General features: G+C 52.9%; 1 protein-coding gene across 1 annotated transcript in view; it reads left to right on the plus strand.

Moving 5' to 3' along the window:
- CRISPLD2 (cysteine rich secretory protein LCCL domain containing 2) overlaps positions 1–20,375 on the plus strand; it is a 63,881-nt gene extending 43,506 nt beyond the window's left edge. The window contains exons 13-15 of the mRNA XM_081107969.1: positions 1,857–1,932; positions 8,663–8,796; positions 17,926–20,375. Coding sequence (XP_080964095.1) covers positions 1,857–1,932; positions 8,663–8,796; positions 17,926–17,980 — 265 coding nt within the window. The 3' untranslated portion in view covers positions 17,981–20,375. The remainder of the gene's footprint in view (positions 1–1,856; positions 1,933–8,662; positions 8,797–17,925) is intronic.
- Positions 20,376–21,627: the final 1,252 nt, after the last annotated feature.

The raw sequence follows: 21,627 nt of genomic DNA on the forward strand, positions 1-21,627 counted from the left end.
TCCCTGTGGTCAGGCCCTCCCCTCCCGCTCCCCTTCCCCACCTCCCCACAAACCACCATCTCCTTCTGTCACCCTGATTTTGCCTTTTGTGGGATTTCTGTAAGTGGAGCACCACAGTGTGCAGACCTTGTGTCGGGCCCTGGCTCTCTGCATGCTCCGGGAGCCATTGGTGTTGTGGAGCGTGTCCCGTTTATTCCTTCATGTCGCCGATGGTGTTCCATTCTGCGGATGTGCCACAGCGTGTTTAAGGACCAGGTTTACACGCATCTTCCAAACCTTAAGTGGCTGATTTTGGAGGAGGGTGCATCATAACGTAAAATAAAGAGTGTCCTCGTAGCATTTGTGTCTGAAGTGCCTACCAGGTCCTCTCAGACGCTGGTGATGTAGCATCCGGTGAACCCTTATCCTGGGCCTGGAAGCTGGTGGGTTCTCCCAGGGAAATACTGACCTGAAAACTGACAGGTGGACACCCCTGAGGTGTGAGCAGAGTCCAGCCCACGGAGGGAGTGGGCGAGGGACAGGAGGCTGGAGACTGGACAGGGGGCCCTGACTCCTCCCCTTTGCTACTCGCCTTCCTCTGGAGGCTCCCACCACCGCCATCACCACCGCCATCACCACCACCACCACCACTGCCTTTCTGACTCTCCCCCCACCAAATGCTCAAGTGGGGATAGCAACCTCTTAGTAGATTTCCCCAAATATTAAAGAGAAGCGGAAGGAAATGATCTCAACCAAATAAAACACAAAAAGACAAACTTGACATAGGACACGTATGCAAACGGTCGGCTTTGGCCTGCCACTCCAGAAGATCTAGGAAAGAACGTTCTTACCTGACTTCTGGTTTCTTTTTCGAAATCCCTCACACACACACACACTCTTTCTCTCTGCCACCCCTGCGCCCTCCCGCGCCCTCCTGGCCCTCACTCCTGCCTGGCTGCTCTCCCTCCCGCCATCCTGCTGTCCTGGGGCCACATGTGGATTTCCCCTCCCTGGGCCCCCGCTGAGGTGCCCTGTTCCAGATCAAGACAAAAGGCCTTTTCTTAAGCGAAGTTCCTGCCTTTGGCTGGGCCCACCCATCCCCAGTGCCAGGCAGCGCCTCATCCTCTATCCGCTGTGCTGAGGGCGGGGATGTGGTAGCCGACATGGCAGTGACTTGACGCCTTTCCGCCTCAGGTTATCAGCCCCCCTTCCCGGGAATAGTCTGTGACTCACGGAGGTGAGGGCCCTCCACCCTTTCCTCCCCCACACGGGGAAGTGACCTTTAAAAAGTGTATTGATTATAATCTCCATAATGTGCCCACAGGATGAACTAGCCAACACCCAAGAGTGGGAGGGACCACCTTTTACAGTCCCACTCTCCCCTCCCTTAGATATTTATCCCCTCTCACCTTGTTATCTGTGAGTGTCTTTTTGTTTGGGGTTTTAAAATTCCGTATGAACTATTTAAGAAGAGGAAATATGTCTTTACCACTGCTAGAGTGGGAGGAGTATATACTTTTCTCTTTCTTCTTCTTTTAATCCTCATCTGAGGATATGTTTATGGACTTTATAGACAGAGAGAGAGACATCGATGTGTGAGAGAAACATCAGTTGGTTGCCTCCCGTGCACACCCCGAAACCTAGGTATGTGTCCTGACCAGGGGTTGAACCCACAACCTTTTGGTATATAGAACGATACTCTAATCAATGGACCCACCGGCCAGGGCTTTTATTTTGGAAAAGAATAAACAGTTTGATAGTTTCCTGCCATCGAAGAACTTACATCTTGAAATTCAAAGAAAGAGGGCCAGTTGCTTCTCAAGAAGTTTTGTTTCCCGCTGACCATGACCATCACACAAATGCTCCTTGTTTACCAGGGTTCGTTGTCCGGCGCACTGCAAAGACGAGCCGTCCTACTGGGCTCCTGTGTTTGGCACCAACATCTACGCAGACGTGAGTACGCTGGCATTCCAGTGACCACCTCTCAGAGCCTATTAAGCCCTCAGAAACCACATTCCAAGGTCTGGATACCAGAAACCCGAGATCTCATTCCTGGGCCTCCAGCTAAATTTAGACCAGTCATTTCTGCAACCATTGCCCTAGTTTCCCACTTACAGAGCTATTTGTATGGCTACCTCTGGATGCGTCTGAATACAGATGCAGGGGTGCCTCATCAGACGCAAACGTTTTCATAGTTTGGTAAATCCTGCCTTCCCCCATTGATACGCGTGTTTAACCCGAAAGCTTTCATGTGTCACATACTTCACTTCCCAGATATTTAGTGACCTTTCCAGCTCTCCTGATGAATTTAGAGATACCGGTCCACTCTGCTCACTGCGTTTCTTATAGGCTGGGTATACCCTGAGCTATGAGCACACAGACGAAGATACGAATTTTCTTCTCGTTAGTAACCACTGATGGTACTGGAGCCTGTTCTTCCACATTTCCCTCCTAACGTTAGCAAGGAAGCTTCAGCCTGGTTTTCCTTAAGTAAGCCCTTCAGGACGTAGTCTGCTCCCTCCAGCTGCCCCGGGTTGAGGGACATGGTGACCCAGCAGATGTGAGTATGGTCGCTGCTCTGCCCAGCAGCCTGCGTGATCTCGCCAAGTCATTCACCTCACTGTGAAACGAGCCAGCTGCGGCTTTCTAGCCCAGGGCATCTTCTAGATCTGGATTCCCATGGTTAGAGTAGCACCACTCATCCCCAGCGAGCGTTTTCCCTCCCCTGTTTCTCACCTTCACTGGTGTGGCTCTCTCTCACACGCCATCGCCATCTTTGCCTTCATCCGCCTTCGTTTGTTCTGGATCCCTGTGCAGGCGAGGACACTGAGTTCTACGAGGTCAAAGCCGCCTAATGGCCAACATTTTTCCTATCTTTTTTTCTTTCCTCTTTAAATGAGTCATTGTTTTTCCTCAAAAACTGCTTGGCTAAAACTGAGTTCTAAAAGTTTAATAAAGGAGTAAAATTACACACACACACACACACACAGACACACACTCACTCTTATACTAAATGTCTGAACCAAAGTCTGCTTTTAAAAGACGGAGACTTTGACTTTTAAATGACTTAAAGTGATTCCAGCAAAATACAAAGAAGCAAACGAATGAAGCAGGAGTGGCAGTATTTCTATTCTATAAAGTAGAATCGAAGGTTAAGCATACTGAATGGGACAACACAATTCATTATGCAATGACACAAAAAGTATCATCTCTATAAAGAGATGAAATCGAAGTCTGCATGCAGCAAACAGTATAGCAGCTAACCGTCTAAAACACAAGCCCTTCCCCAAAGGCAAGACGTACAAGAACTTGATACAAATGGAGTAATAACATAAAGCTGCCTTTCCCTATGTGTCAGGGCCTTTAAGAACACCACCTGCAGGTTTTGCTATCTCCATCTGACAGAGCAGGAAAGTAAGGTCAGAATAACCTGTCCCATAACCTGCCCAAAGCACACAAGCTGGTACCTGGCGAGGTGAGATGCCATGAGGTGTGTCTTGCCTTCGGCTCTCTTCCTTCCGTCCCGTTGTGCCTGAATGTACCTGCACTCATGGGGGCAGCACTGATGTTAGCACGCCTGAGGCGGAAACCTGTGTGAAGGCTTGAACTCATTCTCTAGAGTGTTGAGTTTTGGGAACCACGTGCTCATGGGCAGAGCTTGGCACACAACAAGTTCAATTAACGTTTGTTGAAGAATGAACTCAATGAAGATGCCACAGTGGTCAATACTTACTCTTCAGACAGCAAGAGAAGGAAGGAGGAGAGGGAGAAAGAACGAGAGGAGGAGGCCGGGGGGAGGAGGGGAGAGGAGGGAGGAAGAAAGCTACCTCCGTCCCAGAGCTTCTCTTCTGGCCTTGGTTTCTAGGTCACTCACTCTGTATTCTGGGAAATGGTGATGTCTTTTGGAAAGTGTCTGTTTAGCTAAGAGATTTATTTTGGGAGCGTTGTCTCCAGATCTTCGAAGGGCATCACAGGGCTACAGTCCCTGCCTGCTCACCCAGTGTACTTGGCAGACCCCCGCTTTGTGGTGAGCTGCAGGCAGGAGAAGCATCAGGGTGTAGCCCGAAGCACAAGGTCTGGGTCAGAAGACAAGAGTTCAAGCCCCACCTGTGGCATTTACTAGTGGGGGCGGGGGGAAGCCCCTCCCTGACCCCCCCCCCCCCGCACCCCACATGGAACCTCAGTGTCCTTATCTGTCCTCCCTGTCTCCCTTGGTGGTTGGATTCGTTCTTATGCATCAGAATCCCTGGAAGGCTGTTCCAACAGACTTCCGGGCCCCACCCCAGCAGTTCTGACTCGGTGGGTCTAGGGTAGAGCCAGAGTCCCCAGCGATGCTCACACACCGGTCCGGGACTGCACTCAGAGGACCACCAGGTGAGAGATGACCATCCCTTGAGAATTTTCAATAATAGCGTGACTGTGATGATTAGGGTGGTGGTCTTTGTCTGGTTACCAAACATCTACTGAGCACTGGCTGTGTGCAAGCCTGCGTTCAGCCGCAAGCCTGCGTTCGGCCATTGCTTCATCTGCACAATAGCCCGTTGATGAGGTGGCCCCTGGAGCAGAGGGTGCAGCTCACTGGCTCTGGGTGGCGGTCGGGGCTCTGCTGTTTGCCACTTAACCTCCCCGAGCCCCAGTCTGCCCGACTGTCAAGAGGGACCATTAAGAACACCTACGTTGCAGGGTTGTTGGGAGCTGACTGTATCAGTGCATGTGAAACACTTGGAGCAGGGCCTGCCTTGGGGACGCTCAGAACTGTAGCTGATCCCCCTTTACATTAGAAAATAGAGACGCTGGGGCTTAACAGTCGCCCAGGGCCACGCGGGCAGCGTGGAGCGGCTCCAGCCTCACGGAGACAGATCTCGCTGAGGACCATTGTCAATAAACAGTCAGATATTCGTGTGACGTGGGGCCCTGCGAGGAGGAAAGGGACAGCCTGTCCCTGTACGGTGAGAGGAGCGCTGTGGGAGGAGGGGGGAGAAAAGGGAAGAACAATGTTTGCCCGGCCTGGGGGATGAAGATGTGTGTAGATAACAGCGAGCACTGGGCCTATCGCGTGCGAAAGAGCAGCCGTGGGTGTGAGGTTTGCGTAGGCCTGGCCATGGCTTCGTGTTGCCTCTGGCATCCGGAAGTCCTCCAGCGGAGGAAAGGCCGGTCTCAGAGGGCACACAACCGGAGGGCACCGCCTCTTGGCAACAGTTAGTCATGTACAGCTCACCAGGCAGGGCCTGCAGGAGGGCCAATGCGGGCCAGCAGAGGTGTTGGTCCCCCTGGAAATAGCCCCGGGGCCCCACTTCTGGTAACTTGGGTAGCAGGGTGAGCAATACTGGGAGAGAAAAAAAAAAGCCAGTTCCGCTGCCAGTGAGAGCAGTAAGGGCGCTGTGCCCACTGACAAAGCTCGCCCGCCAGCGCGAACACAGGGGAGTCCCAGCAAGTTCGTTTCCTTCTCGTCTCCCTGCCGCTCTGAGATGGCTGTAAAGGGGTTGCTTCTGCAGCTTCGAGGGCACAGACCCTGTTGAGAACTGGGAAGTTGTGGGTCCTTTCTCTGGGGGTGGTGACAGGATGACAGCTGTCCGGGTTGGCCTGGGATGGAGGGGCTTCCTGTGCTCAGCACTGGCCCCGGGAAGGTTCTTGCTGGGCCTACAGGTGCCCAGAGCTCTGCCTGTACCCCCAGGGCCTCACAGACCCCTGCGGGCCACTTCGGGCTAAGGAACCTGCCCTCATTCGTTTATTCATTGAAGAAGATGAGTTGAGTTGGGGCAGGACTTAAGGAATTGGCCTTCAGTTAAACCAGGTAAATCAGTCATGGGAAGCAAGAAGTCCAGTTCTCCAGCATTTAGTATGAATGTGCATGGGTTCTGGGCTGTCCACCTTTTTTTTTTAATCCTCACCCGAGGATATTTTCCCATCGATTCTTAGAGAGTGTGGAAGGGAGGGAGGAGAGAGGGGGGGGCGGAGAGAGAGAGAGAGATATCAATTGGTTGCCTCCCACATGCACTGTGACCCAGACTGGGGATTGAGCCTGCAACCGAGGTACGTGCCATTGACCGGGAATCAAACCCGTGACCCTTTAGTCCGCAGGCTGACACTCTAACCACTGAGCAACTGGCCAGGGCACTCTCCACCTTTTTCACAGCAAGCTAACTTTCCAGGGGACCGGCCATGACGGGTCTCCTGCATGAAGCATTTTTCTTCTCGTGTAAAACCAGCAACTTCTCCTCAATGACCTGGTTTTTCGAAGGACAAGGCCGTGGCTGAAGGGCAGGTCTGAAGGGTGTATCCCTTGAGAGGGCATGATGCAATTTTTAAATGGCTGTGGGTTCTGAGCAGTAAGAAGCTCAGTGATATTTCAGTCCTCAAAGAATGAATCCATCCTCTCGTGTCTGGTGTTAGGAACCTGCAAGGCGGGTTGCTTGTCCCATTCAAAGAGCAGTTCAGGGTACAGTTTCCAAACACAGACGGGCCAGGGACAGTGGTAAGGACAGGGGGACAGAGCCTGGCTGACCACGCTTAGGGGGCCTGCTTAGCTCTGGGAGGAAAGCGTTCTCTCGGCTGGGGTGTGTTCTCCCTCCCCCTCCCCCTCCCCCTCCCCCTCCCCCTCTCCCTCCCCCTCCCCCTCCTCCTCCCCTCCCCCTCCCCCTCCCCCTCCTCCTCCCCTCCCCCTCCCCCTCCCCCTCTCCTCCGCTCTTCCTTTTCCTTTCTCTTATTGTGGGAAACTATACATAACGTGAAATCTTCCCTCTTAACCATGTGTAAGTGTGCAGTTGGCAGTGTTGACTATATGCACATCGTCCGGCACTAGAGCTCCAGTTTTTCATCTTGCAAATCTGAAATGCTGTGTCCCTTGCCCAGCACCTCCCCTCCCCCTCCCCCAGCCACTGGGAGCCGCCGCTCTCCTTTCCCTGTCTGTGAGGTTGACTCCTTCCGGTCCCCCCTGCACGTGGAATGTACTTGTCTTCTCCCCTCTCTTGCTCTCTTCGTGAAGGAGGTGCTGGTTGGTTAACCAGCGGTTGGGACCTCAGTAGCCCCACAGTGATGGCTGGTCCCCCACACTGTGCAGCGGGTGGCAGGGAGCCACACAAAGCCCAGGCCCGCCTCCTGCTGAGGGAGCCTGCGTGGCATGTTCACGTTTCCCTGCTTGGGACAGGTTGGCAGGGGCCTGTGTCCCCCACTCCATGCACCCACAGGATGGCATAAGGCTCAGCTGACCTGGCCCCATCTACCCTGTCCACCCTCGCCCCCACGGAGTCCCCAGGCCACGGGCCGAGCCCCTGTGGGGGCCACAGGTCACTCGGCCGTGAGTGAGGGCAGGCCTGGAGTCGGTCTTCCTGCCCTGGTGTCGGGTCTGACTTTTTATCTGTAAGTCGGCAGATGGCTGAGCTAGACTGAGCAGCCGGCTCCAGCAGCCTGGTTGAGTGTATCATTAGATGCCACTGGGGCCATTCTCCGGGCGACGCTGTTTTCTACCAACAAGTATCCCCCTCTTTCCAAAAGTTCACTCATGCTCACACAGTGAGTCTTGAGCTTCATCCCAGAGCAACCGAACTGGTGGGGCTGGGAGGGGAGGGGTCCAGGCATTGTCATCCGGAGAAGATGCTCTGAGTGGCTGTGAAGATGGGGACCCGCTGCCACGGCGAGTGTGGGGCTTTAGCACAGGCCATTGGGAGGATCATAGAAGGGCATGAGGTGCTACCTACAGGTTCTTAGCTTTGAGTGTGCATCAGGGCCACCAGCCCTTGTCTGGGGAGACTCTGCATCCGGAGGTCAGGGTGCGGTCCAGCAGCCAGCATCTTCAGCCAACGCCAGCCACTCCGCCCCTGAACGAATTTGAGAAATGCTGACTCATGACTCTCAGACAACCCAGCCCACTTTTCTATTGGATAAGTCAAGGCCCCAATGAACGTTTTACTCGAGGGTTTCATTATCCGGGAATTGGACTACGTGATGACTGTAGAAAACAGCACACCCTGCCCATGCTTGAAAGCCAGCGGCTCCCCTGGCACATAGAATAAATCCAGACTCCACTGTGGTCCTCACAGCCCCGCGTGACTGGCTCCTGCTCATCTCTCTGACCTCTCCTGCCACACTCTGCCTGACTCAGCCCCCAGTCCTCTTTTTGGTCCTGGGACAGGGCCCCAGGGCCTTTGCACAAGCTGCTTCCTCTGCCTGGGATGCTCTGCTGCCCAGAGATGCTCCCATGGCTGTGACTGGTTCCTTTTTGTCACTCAGGTCTAAGTGCAAATGGCCCATCAAGGACAGTCTTCCCTGATTAACTGTCCTTAGTCATTTTATCTCACGATCTGGTTTTATTTGTTCATTGCCCGAGTTACTTGTTTTTGTATTTGTTTACTTGTCTCCCTTCACTCAGTGAAGGCAAGGTCTTCCTTTTGTTCCCTGTGGAACCCCCCTGCATCTAGGACAGTGCACGGCACAGAACATTTTTGTTGAACAAATGAATGAATGAATGAATGAATGAATGAATGATGTCGGGTCTCTCTGGAGAGACCACTGAGGAATCAAGGCAGTGATGGTCCTTTCCTCAAGGTTGGCACGGCCACCAAGCAGGAGGCCGACCCCCAGCAGGAGGCTGACCCCCAGCAGGAGGCTGACCCCCAGCAGGAGGCTGACCTTCACCCCGGAGCCTGACCCTCGACCTTGACCACAGCTCTTCCTGTGCTTTCAGACCTCGAGCATCTGTAAGACGGCCGTGCACGCGGGAGTCATCAGGAACGACAGCGGGGGCTACGTGGACGTGATGCCCGTCGATAAAAAGAAGACGTACGTGGGCTCGCTCAGGAACGGGGTCCAGTCTGAAAGGTAGGATTGTGCTCCTCGACTCTCCACACCCAAGGCCGGCAGGGGTGCCCCGGGGGGCCCGGCAGAGGGCCCAGGATGGTGCCCGTTAAGATGAAACTCGGGCAGACTTGCATTAGCTCTTACCAGAACACCCCGAGAAGCCTGTACTTTCCTCTTCCTTTCTCTTTTTCAAAGCAAGAGCTTGTTCCTTTCTATTACCAATGCACAATTTTTTAGAAAATTTAGAAACATCAGAGGAGTCCATAGGAAAATAGCCATCCATCACCCATCACCTGGGGGAGTTGCTGTTAGATGTTTGGTGCCTGTCCCTGTGGTCCCTTTTCTATGTGTGCATGTGTGCCTGTCTCCCCCTACCCCACAAACAGTGGGATCAAATTATAGTTACACTAGAGGCCTGGTGCATGAAATTCATGCACTTGGTGCAGTGGAAGGGGCGGGGGAGTCCCTCAGCCCGGCCTACACCCTCTTGCAGTCCGGGACCCCTCAGGGGATGTCTGCCTGCCAGCTTAGGCCCAATCCCTGAGAAGCCAGGCTCGCTGCTCCTTAGCACTGCATTGGAGGCGGGAGAGGCTCCTGCCACTGCTGCTGCACTCGCCAGCCATCAGCCTGGCTTCTGGCCGAACGGCACTCCCCCTGTGGGAGCGCACTGACCACCAGGGGGAAGCTCCTGCATTGAGCATCTGCCCCCTGGTGGTCAGTGTGTGTCATAGTGACCGGTTGTTCTGGTTGTTCCACCATAACGGTTGCTGGGCTTTTATATATCTAGATAGTGGTTAGATATAGCTCCATAATAATGTACTTACATATTGCTACATAAATGAGAGCGGAGAGTCTGGAGGCTCTGCTTCTTACCAGCGCTGTGACCTTGGACAGCCGCCTGATTTCTTTCAGCCTCAGTTTCCTCACCTGTGATATGGGGATAACAGTAGTCTCTGCCTCACAGGGTGGAGGGGGGGTTCCCTGAGATGATGCCCAGCTCTCTTTAGAAGCCCACCGGCCGTACTGGGGCAGGACCCGCCGCAGTGACCTCACTTTAAGTACATCGTTAGCAGCCCCATGTCCAAGTACAGTCCCGTTCTGAGGGTGCTGGGCCCGGGGCTTCAGGATGTGGACTGGGGAGGGGGCTCAGTTCAGCCCAAACACAGGGAATGCTGAAGACTTAACATTTGAGGGCCCTCTTTAGAAAAGGTGTATGAAGTCAAGAACACAAGATGCGCTAAGGCCCCTTGCACCTGAAGGTCTCCTGGCTCCATCCTCCTGTGCCCCCCTCCCCTCCTCCCGGAGCGCGCTCAGCCTCCGGGCGGTGCTGTGTGTGAAGACCTTGCGGAATCCCCTGACGGGAATCGCACACGCTGCTTCCCAGGGGCCCCGGCACAGTCCCTGCCCTCAGCCCGGAAGCCACAGCTCACTGCTCATGCAATTTCTCCCTCAGCATTTGCAACCTTCGTTTGGGGAAAGCTTAATGAAGGGAAATTCCATTGATTTAACGGGAGGGAAATGAAGCAGCTGATGAGGTGGAATTTCCTGGCCAGGCCAGGGAGAAATCCCAGCGCACCAGCCTATTGAGCCCTTTAAGAGAAGCCACGTGGTGGGTCGGCCTCTGTCCTCTGCCTGTACTATCCTGAGGACATCACAGCAGCTCCCAGGCTGCAAAAGGGCTTATTGTGTGGCCTCCAAAAGGCGGGTGTCTGGGGAGGGCAGGGGGCCAAGACGGGGTCCCAGAATGGGCTTCTTGTTCACTGTGACGCCCCCCTCCCCATGAGGCCCGTCATTCCTTCTCTCTCCCCAGGGACCCACCTGGATGGCCACTGTTATTATGAGCATCTGCCAGGCAGCCTTGCCCAGGCCCAGCGTGGCCGAAGCCCGCTGCACTGTTCAGAAGGTGTTAGTGACTTTCAGAAAGTGTTAGTGAGCTTCCATAGCGCCCCCCGCCCCAGTGGGGACTCTGCTCCCCTCTTCCCTGGACTCCTCCCTGCCCCACACCCCGCATCCTACAGGCTGGAATCTGATGGTGTTTGCGCAGGTTACTCCACTCTCTGTGCCTCGGTTTCCTCCCCTGTAAAGGGGGAAATGATAGCTCCCGCCCCCTGAGTGGAGGTGAGGTGGGGAACTCATCGTGGGCTCCCCGGGCCGGCAGCGTCCCAGTCAACCAGGCGCTGGTTAGAAGAGCAGATCCTCGGGCCGCCTCAGACCTGAGTCAGAAACTCCAGGAGGGGCTCGGCTGGCACACTGGAGGGCGACGGCCACAACTGTGAGGGGGATGGAAGGGGACCGTGTCCCTGGCACACGTAGCCAACACTGTACATGATTCTGACATTTCGCCATCATTTACTACACACGGTGAGCCAGGACCTGCGCTGGGGCCCATGGCGCCGAGATGACAGGGCCCACCCTGCACGTACGGAGGGAAGAGGCGAGGCCAGAGGGCACGTGGGGCCGATGGCATTTGGGACCCTGCTGCTCTGTGTGTCCTTGGTGGGCAGCCTCCCCCAGCCGCGGTCCCACCTCATGAAAAGGTTGCTGTGACGATGAATGAGATGGTGTGTGCAAAGCGCCTACTGGTGGCTCATAGTGAGTGTCCGATGAAACTGGTGGCCCCTCTTCCTGTGGCGTTCCTTCTAAGGTCTGCTGTGGACCTCCAGATGCTGTGGCTCTTAATGTGGTGCCAGTCAACTTGATCATAAGAAACAGCCTTAGCTAGATTACCTTTCAGGACAAGGAAGAGGCTTGTTAAGGAATGCAATCTTTCCTCTTGCATCCACCCTCCCAACGTGCACTCACGTCAGACGTCTTACGCGGGGTGAGCCTTAGTGCCCAGGTACCAGGACCAGCAGGGAACCTGCCTGCCCTCTGCCCTCGTGGGACTTACAGTCTAGTCGGGGGACAGATGTGGAAATACGGGAGTAGCAGGGCACTGGGTGGTTCTGCTATAGAAGGAGGTGCAGGGAGCTCAGTGTGTCAAGCAGGACCCCGACTTACTGTCCAGAGGCGCCTGCTCGGTGACGTGGCTGCAGCAGATGCTGGACGGCTCCAGGGTGGCCCTGCTCCATCTCCCCTTGTTCAGATGGGGCCTCAGCAACCCCTGCACAGAGCCCAGGGCTGAGGAATTTCCCCAGAGCCTGTTCCCCCTAGGGATTGTGGGGATCAATCTGGGGCAGGGGGTGGCTCTGTCCCCAACGTCGGCTGGGACCCTGGAGTGGTCACAGTCAGTCTCAAGGGAGATGTGGGCCCTGGCCATCGGCAGCCCATTCCCAGCAAACTGGGTTCTAAGTGTAGGGAATCCTTCAATCACTCAAACCAACAAAACTCCCGAACAGCACTGCCAGCATGCGGCCAACAGCTGGTCCTGCTTCAAAGTGGTATCGGTTTAAGGGTGGGGAACGTCGGCCCTCGGGCTGTAGAAGGCCCAAGAACTCATTTAGTCTGGCCCTGCCAAGGCATTCAGGGTGAGTTGGTCAGATGTTTGACCAAATATAGCAGGCTAATTTTTAAGTTGATGATTTTGCATGGCCTGAAAGTGATGTTAGAAATACCCACATGGCCCTTGGCAGGAAAAGGTTCCCACCCCTGGTTTAGGCAATGACTTTTCTAGAAGAGGATTTCCTGAACGTTTTGAAAGGTGGCCGTGCCGAATTAGGACAGCGTAAGGGGACAGGCACCTTCTCTCACACATGCGCCCGTGGAGGATAGCGGAGGAAGGAAAGGCGTCAGAGAGAGCTTTTGATGTTGGGACTGGGCTTTGTGCAAGTATTCTGAGGAAGAAGCTGGACGTCTGGGTGAATATTAGTTCAAGACGTTTTCTTAGACCAGGACCATTTTTAAAGGCAGATTTCACAAGGAGATTGGGAAATATGCCGCCAGTGACATGGACAACTCCTCGATGCCTCCCAGGACAGGTCACCCTGCTCCCAGAACTGCCAGCTGTCCTCTCTCTTCAATCCAGTCTGCGTTGTGTGGCGCCAAATGGGGATCTTCTCACTGACGGGGGAGCCTCTAGGGCTCAGCCTGAACTTTGCAGCTCCTTGTGGACCTGCAGGCCCCGCCTCCGAGGGGCTCCCACTGCCATCTGGGTTAGCCAATGCCATCTTCAGGGCTGGCCTGGCCACAGCCCGTCCGTTTAGGATAACGGTTAGAAAGGGGTCCCACATCCTGAGTCCATATCCCAGCTGCACCTGGAACAGGTGTTTCATTTGGAGCTGATGGTGTCACCTCTCACAGCCCTGGTTGCCCGCTGAAAGTGGGAAGAACCTTACGGATCACGTGGGATGACTGCAAGGAATGGATGACAAGTGAGGTCTTAGGATGGAGGTGCACCTGTTGTGTAGTGAGTGTGCTGGGCAGGGCCGCTGGCAGGAGGTGAATGTTAGGCCTGGGGCAGGGTGATGGCCGTCAGAAGGCTGGGAGTCATTAGCCAGGCAGAGACGGGGACACCGCCGGAGGCTGCAGACCTTTCCCAGAGCACCTTGTCAGGGAGGTGAGAGGCCCCGCATGAGCTGAGCCAGCCAAAGGGACCCCCCCCCCCACGCCCCTTCCGGAAGCTTCCCAGGCTAACCCGGCTCTTCCAAGTTCTGTGGGGAATTTTCGTATTTGTTTCCCCTCCCTCCTTCCTCCCTTCCTTTCCTTCCTTTCTTTTTCCTTTCTCTCTCTTTCCCCTCCTTCCTTCTTTTTAAAATAAGATTAGAGAAACTTCAAAAAATACTGCAACTAATTTTAAGAAATTACTGTCACTGGAACTCCAACACCTAGGAGGAACCACTCCACATCCTGGTATGTTTCCTCCCATTTTCTTCTGATTACACACAAGCACCTTATTTTTTAACTTTTTTAAAAAATGGGACCGTGCTATCCGTCTCGTCCTGTTAGCTCCTCCGTCAGCCGCAGGCTGCGAACATCGTTCCAAGTCAGGCTCGATGTCGCCACACTGTCGTCTCCGTGGCTACACACTGTTCCCTTGCGCGGACAGACCATCATCTCCCAGCCAGTGGACATCGTGTTGCTTCCTCTTTCCTTTTGTTAAACAACACGGCGAAGAACACCTTTGCACAAGCCCGTGTGCTGTACTGACACTTTCTTTAGGTAACTTCCTTTTGGTAGAAGAGCACGGCCGCCACGCGGATCTCTTTATATAAGGCACAGGGTGTCTCTCTCTCTCTGCTCTTTATACCCTGCCCCCAACGGCTCTCCATTGCAACGGAGAACAAAACCCCCGCCTCTTACCACGCAAGGTCACGCCTGTGGCCAGCCTGCCCACTTCTGCACTCTCTCTTGGCGCATTGCTCCTCCTCAGGACAGCACTTCCCTCACTCGCTTTCTCTCTGCTCCTCGAATGTGCCAAGATCATTCTCATCGTAGGGCCTTCGCTGGTGCTTTACCCAACCCTGGACGCTCCCAGCTCCTATACATTCCTGCGGCTGGATCCCCCTTGTCATTGGGACCTACACACATGCCACCTCCCTGAGGACGCATTCTTCTACCCAGAGCCTAGAGCCGCTTTCCTCCTCCCCCATCTGATGTGATCCCGTTGTCCTGGGTTTTATTTTCCTCCCAGGACCCGCCTCTCTCTGAACTATGGCGTACACATATTTAGCTGCTTATCTCCCACCCCCAGGCTGTAAATGGTATGAAGGCAAGAGCCCCATTAGTTTTGTTAACCCCATGTCCCCAACACCCAACCCAGTGCCCGGCACATATCCGTCAACATTGGTCAAATGACAGACAAATTGCTGGGTCAGCAGTTCGTTCAGAACTAATTGAGGGATTTTTAATACCCTTTATATAAAAATTGCTCGATACCTTTTATGAAAATTGCCAAGAAATGCTTTGTCAATTTATACTCCCTTCACATATGTGTGGGAGTTACACGCTAATCCAAAAAATAGAATCAGAGGTCAAGATTTAGGAAGATAGGTTATTGTATGATTTCTCAAATCACACTCATTTCAAACATGCACAACTGTCAGCTTACCTGGAGGGCCTGGCGCTCAGTGAATAGTTGAGGTGAGCACAAATGGACCCACTGAAGGTTCTGAGCAACCCAAACGAGGGGGATTCTCTGCCTGCGGCAGCGCGTGGGCCACCCTGGCGTGGTCTCCCTGACCCTCCAGCAGTCAGCACGGTGTCTGATGTGCTAACAAACACACGCCAGTTCAGTGGGCCTGCTCTTGCCTCTGAGGAGGATGAGTTGCTCAGTGGGGCTGCTTGGTAGATCCAAGCAAGATGTCCAGGTACCAGGTACCCATCTGGACACCAGTCTGAATGGCCCCCTGGTCCCTGGATTGTTTGGGGCCCTGGGAATGGGAGAACCCCCTGCCGCATCAGGAGTCAGGGGAGAGCCACGCTCTGGTCATTTTCTCCAGTGTGGCTTGCCCACCACGTGGAAGAGCCAACTGCCTTGGGCTCTGGGTGGTTCTCCCAGGCGACAATCCAGGGAAATCTTGCAGCCCGGAGGCCCGAGGAGGGCCTGGAATCTGAGCTCTCCAGAAACCAGCAGGGCAGCCGGGGTAACCCAGCCCCTGTGGGCCGCTCTCCCTCTGAGCCGTCCGCTGGACAGCTGGCTCCCAGGCCCCGTGGCCAAGCATCCTGCTCTCTCTGGGCCCTTGGCCTTCCCTCACAGCTCCAGCTCGCCAAGGGCTCCTATCAGATCCACATTTCAAAGTTCAATCCCAGGGTAGCCAAAGCCTGGACTGGCCACGGGGAAAGAGGAAAAAAGGAGGAATTCCAGCAGCCTGTTCCTGAGGATCCCTGACCTTGCGAACAGCTTGAGGTGGTGGTGGTGGTGGGGGGTGGGGGGGCAGGTCTCTAGTCCAGCAGTTTCCAATCTGGAGGGGGAGCTCTGAGGAAATCATGCTTGGATCATGGCTGGGCTTTCATCTTACACTCAAACGCATGCATAATGAGCAAAATGCAAATTAAAACTATTTGGATGCCATGCCCTGGTTTAGATCGGCTGAGAACACAAAGCTAGGTTGTTCTCCTTAGCACTGTTTGCAAAAACAAGAGATTAGAAATAACTAAATACCTATTTAAAGGCACTGTTACCTTAGTATAATACTTTAATACAGGGGTCCTCAAACTTTTTAAACAGGGGGCCAGTTCACTGTCCCTCAGACCGTTGGAGGGCCGGACTATAGTTTAAAAAAAAAAAAACTATGAACAAATTCCTATGCACACTGCACATATCTTATTTTGAAGTAAAAAAACAAAACGGGAACAAATACAATATTTGTATTTGCATGTGGCCTGCGGGCCGTAGTTTGAGGACCCCTGCTTTAATAGAACAGAAGACTATACAGTTGAATAAAAAGCCTGAGAAAGCTCTCTCTGTGCAGACAGCCACCAGCAATGGCTGAAAGACAGACAGTAACAAATGCTGGTGAGGGTGTGAAGACACCGGAACCCCCAGGGATTGCTGGTGGGAATGTACAATGGTGCAGCCGCTGTGGAAAACAGCTGGGCAGTTTTTTAAGAAATTGAACAGGCCATTTAACATACAACCCAGCAACTCTGCACCCAGATATCCACCCAAAAGAACTGAAACAAATGCCCACATAGACACTTGTACACAAATGTTCATAGCAGCATTATTATTTTTTTTAATCTTGATTGTTGAAATATTACATACCAGGTATGTCCCCTTTCCCCCCCAGTGGCCCTCTCCAGCACTCCCTCCCCCTGCACCCCCACCCCAGGCCTTCACCACCCTTTAGTCTGGGTCCATGGGTTATGCATATATATATATATATATATATATATATATATATATATATATATATAGTCTTTGGTTGACTATCTCCCACCCACCCAACCTCCTCCACCTTCCCTCTGAGATTTTGTACTCTGTTCCACGTTTCCATGTCTCTGGATCCACTCCATTAATCAGTTTATTTTGTTAATTAGATTCCACATGAGTAAGATCATGTGATACTTGTCTTTCTCTGACTGACTTATTTCACTTACATAGCAGCATTATTTATAATAGCCAGAGGTGGAATCTAAATGTCTATCAACTGAAGAATGAATAAACAAAAGTGGTATATCCATATAATGGAATACTATTTGGCAATAAAAAGGAATGAAGTACCGACCCTGCTACAACATTGATGAACCTCAGAAACGTTATGCTAGGTGAAATAAGCCAGCCACAACAGGCCACATGGTGTAGGATTCCACTTCCATGACATGTTCAGGATAGGCAAATCTGTAGAGAGAGAAGTTCCCAGGTCCTGAGAGGAGGGGAATCTATAATAATAAAACCCGTAATATGCTAATTAGACCGGACAGCTGAACGACCTTCTGGACGTCCTTCCTGACGAAGCCGTGGCAGCGGGGGCCAAGGCAGAGGCAGTTAGGGGCGATCAGGCAGGCAGGCAGGTGAGTGGTTAGGAGCCAGCGGTCCTGGATTTCAAGAGGGATGTCCGACTGCCAGTTTAAACCAGCAGTCGGATATCCCCCGAGAGGTCCCAGCTGGGCTGAGGGGACCCCCCGCCGCACCCCCCCCTCTCCCGTGTACAAATTTCTAGTTGATTATAAATGGTCATGAAAGATCTTTTCCAGGGTTGCCGGGAGGGTGGTGGTGATTGTAATGATTTAAAATAAGATTTGAGATGATTGCATAATCTCCTTGCCTGAAAAATGGGATACACAATGGTACCTACCAGGGGAGGAAGGTAAAAAGGCTCATACAAAGTGCTTTGCACAGAGCTCGGCACAAAATCTGAGTGCATTCGGTGTGCCCATTTTAATGACAGCAGCACATGCATTATTGCTATAATGCCAACCGGTTAATCTGTCAGCCAGATGGCCACTATTTGGGCTGACAGGTGTTAGTGAAAACCAGGCAGGAGTTTTGGAGGGGAATTCAATTCAGACAGACTGGGGCCAGTAAGTCCCAGAGTTAAAAGAAAATAACTTAACAACCCTGACCTAGATTCAGACCCAGGCAAGGAGAGTGGAATTAGCCAGCTGTTCCTGGTGGGGGCGGACTCTGTTTCCAGCAGCTGTGGGGAGGTGTCCCTCGGCCCCGGTCCTTCCCCCACGGGGACACGCGGGACACCCAGCTCTTCCTTCCCTGCTCAAGTCGCTGTGGAAATCCACCCTCCTCAGATAACACGCACCCCCCTTCTTTTGCAGCTTGGAGACGGCTCGGGATGGAAAGGCCTTCCGGATCTTTGCTGTCAGGCCGTGAACTTGCAGTGCCGGGGAGAAGGGGGTCTTCCAGAGGGCTTCTGGGTTTTGCTTCTTGTTTTTATTTTATCATTTGGGGGTGGGCTGGGGATATGGAGTGGCAGGAAACTTCCCTTGAGTGGTGTTCAATGTCACGTCCTTCGCGCCTTTATTTCATCTCTGTGCCGTGGAGAAACAGCGTCCTCTGGGGCCCGGCCGGCACCTGGTGACTGGTCCTGCTGAGGCCTGGCGGCCTCCATCTGCTGCCCCCTCTGCACAGACAGTCACTCAAGATGCTCCTCCTCGTGTAGCCTCATGGGGAGCGAGGATTCCAAACCCCTGGAGAGAGCACCAGACTTGGGGATCCCAGGTTGAGGCCATGAGGGGTGCAGGAGGAGGCAGACTGAGCACACGCAAGGGGAGTTTCAGGAATGGGGTAGAAGGTAGTTATTTAAAAAAAAATTAAAACACAGTCCGTTCAGATCAATGGAGAAAAATGAGTTTAATGTTTGCTGGTCAGACAAATGGGCCAGAACAGGGGGCTGGGGAAGCGAGACTCAGGCTCCGCCCTGGCAACTGTCCTGGCTGGCGTCCTGCCGCGGGCAGGCTGATTCTATAAACAGCAGTGCTGGTTTATTTAGAGTTCAGTAGTAACTCCAGAGATTTATCTTGTCTTTGTCCTTCCCTTCGTCCATGTGGCCGTCTGCTGTCGTGACGTTTGGTCTCGTTGAGGACTAATGAACCAGGACCCCTTCTTTACCCCCTACCCATTGTGGCTCACACGCCGGCCCAGACTAGCTTCTGTGTCATAGTTCACACCGGGGCATTTGCTTTGCAAGCGATTCTGTTTGAAGCCCACTTAAAAAAACCACACAAAACACTCCTAGTCTCTGTTGGTTTCACCGAGACATCGAAGAACAGCCAAAGAAGGGGTGTTTGGTTGCTGCTTTTAAAAAGTGACAATTAAATGTGCAGATTCTCCTTCTGTCAGATGACCTATTTTTTAGCAGTGAGAGGAACGGGTTCCTTAGTACCTTCTTCGCCGAGGTTAGCAGCTCTGGGAAGAGGAACAGCCTGTGGTTATGAAATGGTCCTGCGGCATAATAACCACAAGAGAGAGGAACACTCTAGAAGGATTCCTCTTCCTGTTTTTGTGGAACAACTCTTGCCAAACGTTCCTGCGACTCCGAGGAGTGTGGTGCTCTCTGGCTTCCTTCACTTTATAAAAGTTCTTCATCAGCCCAGACCAAAACCCACAGTGAAATAAAACACCCTTTTGTAAATAGTGTTTCTTTACAGAAGGTAAAATTCCAGCATCAGGCTGGCCAGTAGATCACTTTTGTGAGCACCAGTTTCAAATTTGATTTCACTCCCCATCAAAATATCTCAAAGGCAAAGGAATCACCAGGAAAAAAAACAAAACCAAAAACAAAACACAACTGGTGCGTTGAGTGCATTCTGAATTAATGCAAAAACTGAAGGGGAACAGCTTCTCCCCTCCCGCTCCAGGGAGTTTGTATAAGCAAAAAGCTCTTCGCTGCATGAAGCTGAAATTTGTGGGGCCATGCTTTTGCCGTGTGCATTGTGGGCTTGTAGTAACTCATAGGTTCTGACTATTCAACCCCATGTGTCAGAGTGAAAGCATTTGGTCAGCCTGTCAGATATTGTGTCCGGTTCCCTGCAAAGACCCGAGTCCTCGGAAACTTTGGGTAGGACCAGCTCTGCTGCTGGACTCCTGCGCGTCCGTCACCAGCCTTTGGTGGCTGTGGCTGTGCTCTGTCTGGCCTGCAAGGCTGGGCTTTCAGAATTAGTGACAGCCCAGGGGGCTTTCCGTGGCTTCTGAAGCCTCGTGCCCGAGGCAGACCCTGAGGCTCCAGAGTCAGCAGACCCATCACTTTAGATTACGCTCCCAGGTCCCCGAGTGCCTCCGTGAGTGGGCCCATCCGTCGCGCGGCCTGCCCAGAGCCAGACCTTGTGTCTTTTTCATCCTCACGAGCATTTTGAAACTGGAACCGTTTTCCTTCTGAAAATGAAAACCAAGACCACAAATCATAAGCCCTTGTCATCAGGGACCACCTCTAACTGTGTTTCGAGGTGGTGCCTGCTTACACCCATTGCGCCATCAGCGCTTAACCCATAAGAAGATGGAGAATCAGGCCAACAGGGTTTCTGGGCCTCCTGCCCCCGACACGAAAAGTTTCGATTTCCTCCAGATTTCTGTGCCCTGTGTTCTGAGATTTCATATCGTCTGTAGGCTCACTCGGCCCGCAGCTTACATGTGTGCTTTTTTTCTATGAAAAATGATGTATTTTACTACTTCCTATGTACAAACGTTTACTGTAAAAAAAAATGTTTTTTGTGCTTTGCATGAACAGGGACCACATTGCTATTGTTTCAATAAAACTGGTTTGATTTCTAAAACATTCCTGTGACGTCTCTTTTATGGAGAAAGCGGAACAGTGTGTGAAATACAACTGTGGAAACCTCCTCACAGGCTGTTACCTATTTTGCTTACTTGGCTTCTACCAGGAAGGAGCGTGGCGGGATGCTAATTACTGCGGTATTTCCAGAGGCTCTGGGAGACCCCCACCTGATAAGCAGGAAAAGGTGTCGTTTAAAGTGTGCGAATCACAGGGGGTGGGGGACTTGCCAAATTCGGATTCTGGTCCAGCAGGTGTGCAGTGGGGCCGGCGTCTGCATTCCTCAGGAGCTCCTGGTGATGCTGGCATGCTGATCCCTGTCCTACTCTGAGAGGTGAGTGGTGACAGGCTCAGCCTCATTCTGTCACTGTCTTAATCAGCTGGGGCTGCCATAACGAAAGACCACAAACCACTCAGGGGCTTAAATAATAGATTTTATTGCTCTCAGTTCTGGAGGCTGGAAGTTCAAGATCAGGGTGCTGGCAGGGCTGGTTTCCCCTGAGGCCTCTCTCCTTGGCTTGTAGACGGCCACCTTCTTGACTGTGTTCCTTTTCTCTCTGAGTGCATCCCTGCTGTCTCTTCTTATAAGGACACCAGTCCTACTGGATCAGGGCCCCACCCTTAGGACCCCAGTTAACCTTAACTACCTCCTTAAATACAGTCAAATTGGGGGTTAGGGCTTTAACATGTGAACTTGGGGAGGGGAATACAATTCAGTCTCAAATAGTCACCTTCTTCACAGCCATCAGCCCTGTTCATGGGCTCGCAGCCCCGTGTCCCCATGTGCTCCAACGCACTGTAGCCCACAAGCGCTGCCGGGGGCCCTGGCTGACCTTTCTTCTCTCCCATCAATGCTCCACCTTCGCTTTCACGGGCCCTCTATTTATGCTCTTTTTCCTTGATGGGGGGAGAGCTTTCCTCTTTTCTAAATATGGCGAAAGCTTTTTAGGTGGTAATTTTACAGTATTAAGTAACCAATTGTGCGGATGAATTGCCACAATCACCGAGATTAGATAATAATGACTGATGTGTGAGAACCACTGGTTTCTAACAAAAGCATTGCCAGCTTCACAGAAAGGCCCCCATGGGCAGCTCCCCAGGGTGTTGGAGAGCCTCCCTGTCCGGCCGCCTCCCTCAGAATCTGCCACCTTCCCAGCCTTCCCCGGGTCTGATATCCCAGGGTGCCATCCCGCTGCGCCCCAGCACCTTGTCCCCAAACCTCCGGCCTGTAAGTGTTGCCGTGACTACT

The sequence above is a fragment of the Myotis nattereri genome, assembly GCF_964212035.1.
Source record: "Myotis nattereri genome assembly, chromosome: 15".
NCBI lineage: Eukaryota > Metazoa > Chordata > Mammalia > Chiroptera > Vespertilionidae > Myotis > Myotis nattereri.